Here is a 6,410-nt window from a genome sequence, read left to right on the forward strand (position 1 = left end):
TTTGGCATTGTGGTTTCACTCCCTGCTGAATTCAAATGCACAGTCAAATAATCATTGCTTACTTCTTTTTTTCTTTTTTTAAATTATTCACCGTGGCTGCCTGTAATACAACCTTCAGAGAACATGTGAACCACAAACATATTTGCCAAGAAGGTAAACCTTCGGAAACAACGTCCACTAAAGTGCATAATATCCGAGATGTGAATATCATTACTCCATACAACCAATGGGAGTAAAGTCTCTCTGCATTATTACATTAAATTACAGTGCATAAGTTAAATACTAATGTTAAAATGTGCAAAACATTTTAATGGCGTTTGTGTAATTTAGTCAAATATATGACATGGTCAGACAGAAAAAAAAAGAAAAAAAATCGTTAATTTGAATAGGATTGTGTCAAAGCGTAACAGTCCTGGCTCAATAGAAATACGCCATTAAGTGCACGCCGCGATTAAGTGGGAGTTCATTGTCTTTGATTAAAAAAAAAACAAAAAACGGAAGTTAAAAGTGCAACAAGATAAGACGTTACAAATAATATAGTATCCTTTGAATATTTGTCAAAATCCGCAACCCTACGCTTGTCGATAATCCCGATTTTGTTCAACATAAAATAATGACAGCCTTCCTATTCTCGAAACACACACAAATAAATATGGGACATTTACTGCAAACCAGCTAGTGCGTGATTTAGGCTGCAGGCCTGTTCAGGCCCCGTCTCGCAGAGTCCCCACTCAGAACCAGCAGCAGCAAATATTACAACAACAACAACAAAATATATATATATTTATATATATATATATATATATATACACACCACAGCGTCGCATACCAGGCCAATTTCACAGAGCCTGCAGGAAAGCAACAACCTCTGCGTGGCCTTTATGTCGGGCCAAATCAATAGGCAGACAGTTTGCATTGTCCCTGGCCTGCGGGTCAGCCTGGAATTGGACCAACAGGCGCACAGTGTCCAGAAAGCCTGTCCTGGCCGCGTCGTGCAGCGGGGTTGTCCCGGTGCTGCTGTCCGTCACGTTGGGATCCGCTCCACGCTGCAGCAACAGCTGAGCCACCGGCGAGCTCCCCATCATCATCACCTTCATGAGAATACCACCGTGAGTTATGATGTAATTTAATTTGATTACTATGAAATGCACACACACAAAAACAACAACATTTCACTTTCGGAACCCTCGCTAAAATCATAGCTGCACATGAAATACAAGTAAATGTTGACTTTAGTTGGTTGTTTTTTTCTTTCTTTGCTTTAAGTTGACCTAAATATGTATTTAATCAACGGCTATGCAGATTTGGAAAAAAAAAAAAGAAAAGATATGCAAATAAGGATTCTCCTGCTATAAAAAATAAATAAATAAAAAAAAATACATGAAGCACAGAAATAGTCTTTCGTAAGGTAATTTCCTTATGACCGCAATTTACTTCACCTGGACCTGTTATTGCTGAGTGGAAATAGAAGTGATGAGCCCCCTGCAAGCAATATTATTTCAAATTTAACCAAAACAACGTGATGTAAATACAAATGCCATTTGTCTATTGCGCAACAGGCTTTTTTAAAAAACAAAAAACACACACACACACACGTTTAGTAAAAGTTAATTCTATTTTAGCCTATATGTGTGTTATGTAAATCTTGTTAATAATTTATTTCTGACATAAAGAACGGGGTAAGTCAGACGTTAATTAGATATAGGCCTAGCCTATTTTTGTGAAAGTTGGGGAGTAAATCCTACAGTACGTATTATTATTAAGCTTAAAGATTGTTTTTGGTTGTTGTTGTTTTTTCTTTCCCCCTTAACCTCATTATTTAAATACGTCGTTTGTTTGATTAAAAGCGATGCTGTGCGAAAATGAATAATCCACATGCAACATTTCTGTTGTTAAGTCTAAAGACTACATCTGAACTTAACTTTCGTTTTATTTAGCGCGATTCAAATTGCAGATATTAGGCTACATTAATATGCAAGTAAAGTTGGGTTGTGTGGGTGTTGTTTTTTTTCTCCCTGCATAACAATAAACGTACGTTTGACCCGCAGTCCACAGAGACTCGCGGAACTGGGTTCATCCGGGGCCGCTTTTCCTTCTCGAAACATTACCAAAATAATAATAATAATAATAATAATAATAATAATAATAATAACTTGAGCACTCTGGTTTACAGATTCCTGGCCGGTGGCGAGAGAGCGATATAACCTGTTTATTATTGCCGTCTGTCATCCGTTGAAGTTATCGACGTTAACTTTGTTCCGGAAACATTTATCTTAAATTGTGTCTCGCATTTTGACGCGCGTCTGGTGGCACCGACCTGTAGAGCGGTTCGTCCGAAGCTGTTGACTCCGTTAACTTGCGCTCCTGCCGCCAGAAGACCCCGTACATCTGCCGTGGTTCCCTTCGCCGCAGCTGCTGACAGGTCATCTTCGAGGGTCATTGTCATGTACAGAAATCTGAAGCGAAAACCTGCTGCGGCGGACTGCTTTGACAGGTAAAGCCTGCCCAGTGATGCTTATTTGAAGAAACAAACAAAAGCTCCAAAAAAAAAGGTACGCCGCGGCTCGTGGCGGAAAAAACAACAACAAACAAACAACGTCTTGTTGTGTTGGGGGTGTCTTTAACCCCCGCCCCCAGAGGCTCGTCAGTTTGTCCGGGCCACCGGTCGCCTGGCACGGTTAAGCAAACCTCGCATTCCCTGTCCAGCGCTTAGTCGGTGTGTGTCTGGGCTTGTCTTTATTTTGAATGGGTGACGTCAAATGTGCTGCTGCAGTGACGAGCTTCCTGCGCATGCGCTACTGCTAACGCGACTTGACAGAAGCAACCGAGCAGCGCAGCCACGGTCTCTTCCTCCTCGAGACGATGGAAACCAACTGCTGCTCGACACAATTAAGGTTTTACATTGTTGCTCTTGTTTTGATTTGAAAACAAGATTGCCGGTGGGTTAAAGTAACCACATTTCCTCTTTTTTTTTTTTTTCACTGTACTTAAACACAACACAAGTTCTTAAAGTGCACAGAAAAAAAATTGGAATTTAGGCTTTCTAGAGTTCCTTTACTGTCATCAGCCACTGAAAGTCCTCTAATATGGTCAAAAGCCCCAAAGCAGTTACCAAATGTAGGCTACCTCAGGGCCAACTAACCCAGGCTACGTGTTTGTAAAATTATTAAAGTGTGAAAGCTTAGTATGAGAAAATGAATAAGCCTATTCATTATTGACTTTCAATGCAAGACAATATGCATCTGTTTGGAATGTGCTGGAAAAAGGGGCTGAAGACCTCAAACGGGAGGAGTGGTCCCTGTGATCGGTTGGCCTTCAGGGCAAGATCAAGGTGCTGGGACCTTATTCCTGGTCATTCAAACAGAAACAAAGCATCAGCCTGTTTCTTTTTTTTTTTTTTTTTTTCTGCTTGACCCTGCAATCTTTTTGGCACCTCTGCAACGTCATTGCATCATTGCATTTTTCTTGTTTGGGTAATGTATTTGTTCCTCCCTCTAAGTTTTATTTTAGCCCCAGGATATTCAATGCCCCCAGGAGTGTTGTGTGGTAGTCTAATTAAAAACAGAGAATATGCCACATGTAGACATGAAGCTGAAATGAAGAAATGAAGAAGGCCTTGAAACTAGACTTTGATGATGTCAGTGGCAATAAGGCAAAGCAACATTGTTGGGCATCTTTGTGTTTCAGGAATCGTTGAATGGTTATCTCGGTTGACGATCCAAACTTGGTGTCTTTAAAATACCTCAGATATACATCTAACAGAAGTCTGAAAAACATGATGCAGCAACTGTTTTATAGGTCACCAGTGACAAAGTGAAACAAACTCAAATAAAAAATTGGGTCAGTTTTTGCTGAACAGACTGAAATAGACTTTTGACAAGGTGGTCTTTATGACAAAATCAGTTAACAAGGTGGACCAAATGCATCATTTCAGTCGAAGTCTTTCACAAAATGATCGGAATGCCTGTGTTTCTCATAATAGCAGTCATTGTGCCTACACAATGGTATTAATATGTGTTCATACTTAGAATTATAGTAACAAATACGTTTCTCAATAAAGAAAATGGTTGTCATAATGAAACTGTAATAACACGCTTCTCCATTATAAAACCAGCTGAACCACTGCTGTAAGGGTGTTCTGCAGTAATTACTCATTGTCATGATGTGGATGAGATAATTACATAAACACTTTGCACAGACTTTGTTTGGAATGTAACCTGTAACCGATTGTTCAATGAAATCTATGGCTGGATAGGTTGATTGTTATAAATGGAATAACATTTACTCTGTACACTTCATCAAAATAAAATACATACGGTTTGCCATCATACTTTATGAGTTTTACACTCGGCGTAGACTGAGGAAGTTTAACTTTGAAATGTACTTTCTAGTCAAACACGATTAAAAGACGAGCATGCTGCTTTGACAGGGTATTTATTCAAACCTGCGCTGGCTTGCGAATGGCTAACCTGTAGACATTCAGCATGGGCGGTATGCGTTGTTTGCTGTAGTCAAGTGTCGGGGCCATTTATTATCTTATTTTTTTATCTTACTGGAAAGTTTCTTGGGAATAGGTCTGATTTTGAAACACTCTAAATGTCTAATGATTCAATGTTTGGTTTTCAGCTTGTTGCTTATTCAGCATAGTTGGGAACAGATGATCGTGTACAGCTGAAAAAGGAAGATCATTTGATATGGTCACATGCATGGTGGAACTTCCTGATTTCATTCTTAGGATGAGGTGTGTTGAGTACTGCATTCATTGTAATATAAAAGACATATTTAGACAGAAAATTACAACTTATATTTGTAATCATTCAAAGTCAGTGTCAATGTAATTACTCAGTTTATTCATGTGAATAAGTTATGATTCTAAGTTTAAAAAAATCGTTTTAACTTCTGAGCAAATGTCAGCATTTGGTGGTCACTGTATTGCATTGACAAAGAAACACAGATTAACGTGTACATTAAACTCTTAAAAGATTTAATTTATTTTGTTTTTTACTAGTGGTGGAAGAAACAAAAGCAAAAGCAGTTATACCACCGTGGAGAAATACTCAGTTACAACTGAAAGTAATGCAGTCATAATCATACAAAAAGTACACAAGGAATATCAAAAACATACATACATGTTAAAGTTGTAGCTGGTCAAAATGGAGATTATTTGAACTACCCTACAAATGTTTTTATACGGTGTGCTGGGTAGGTCATAGTAAATAACCAGTTCTCATTTTCATCAGGTGATCATACACTTTGTTAGTAAAAGTCTGGCGACCATGGTCAAATTCTAGATTTTGTGAAGGGGACAGAGTACAACACATACAGTACACAAGGAGACCATTTTTCAAATGGTAACGCATATAGTCGCATCTTAACTCTTGACAGCTTGGACAATGAAAAGTGTAAGCTAAAAGCTTCCCCTTCAGATCCTTTCAGTTGTTTAGAAGAGCCTGTGTGTTTTGCATGTTATCACACGGTTTGAAGAGTCTGAGAATTGATCTGCTCCGAACTGTCATCAGTTGACAATTTCTGATGACGACGGCCTAATGAGTTTTAAGTGTTTTATAAGCAGTAGGTGGCCAAACTTTGACTCGTGCCACAATTTCTGTTTAGTAACAAATATCTGTATGTAAAATAATTATTAATATTGCTTCAATACTAATATCCAAGTAATATTGCATTTGATTAAAAGCTCAGTTTTATTGATTGATTGAATTTTTCACTTAAATCGATGAACAAAATGTGTATTTTGCCTGGGGGTGCCCATACAGCTGTATGTGTGTTGGTGTGAGAGTCTATAAATTAAAAAAAAAAAAAAAAAAATGCAAATAATTATTGAGTATGACTGACCCGCTCATCAGCTGCATGCTGGTTTGTGTTTTCTGATGTAGTTTCAGCTCCAGGACTGTTAGTGAGGTCACTGGCACTGAAAGTCGGCATTGATGAAGTGTGGTGGTGTGTGCCAATAGACTTAATTCTCAGTTTATTTGTGATGTGTGATAAGACCTGCGTGGTATGTGTGTCGGTCTTGAAGCTCAGTCTGTTGTGCTGGAAGCTGGGCGTGGGAGGAGATGTGTTGGCCTGGAAGTCCCCTGTGTGCACATGTGCACATGTGTGTCTGATCCCATGTCTGTGTGCTTGTGTGTGTGTTTGGTGTGAGAAAAAAAGGGCACTGTAGATGATTGCAGACGTTCTGGCTTATGCCTTTTATGCTGTGTTTAAAGTATGGAAAAGTAAACAGGTCACAATTTTATACAGTGAAAAAAAAAAAAGAAGGGGGACAATTAAAGCTCGCTTTTAATAACATCCGAGGCCGCCATCAAAACACGTCTTATTCGGCGGTTTCCCTTTGTAGGGCTTGGCTTCATGACATCAGTGCATTTGGAACGTTCTTTTGGTCAGAAAAATGC

The 6,410-nt window shown here is 38.9% G+C and overlaps 1 protein-coding gene across 1 annotated transcript; it reads right to left on the reverse strand.

Moving 5' to 3' along the window:
* Positions 1–804: 804 nt before the first annotated feature.
* On the reverse strand, positions 805–2,612 carry cdkn2a/b (cyclin-dependent kinase inhibitor 2A/B (p15, inhibits CDK4)). Its single transcript, XM_069715378.1, has 2 exons — positions 2,318–2,612; positions 805–1,091 (listed from the first exon to the last, which is right to left on the reverse strand). Exons 1-2 carry the CDS (start codon positions 2,444–2,446, stop codon positions 840–842), a joined length of 381 nt encoding a protein of 126 aa, XP_069571479.1. The 5' UTR covers positions 2,447–2,612; the 3' UTR covers positions 805–839.
* Between the last annotated feature and the right edge of the window lie 3,798 nt (positions 2,613–6,410).

This window comes from Brachyistius frenatus, unplaced genomic scaffold, assembly GCF_029030835.1.
Source record: "Brachyistius frenatus isolate BFR_SWC_R1_liver_20210118 unplaced genomic scaffold, ASM2903083v1 Contig_142, whole genome shotgun sequence".
Classification (NCBI taxonomy): domain Eukaryota; kingdom Metazoa; phylum Chordata; class Actinopteri; family Embiotocidae; genus Brachyistius; species Brachyistius frenatus.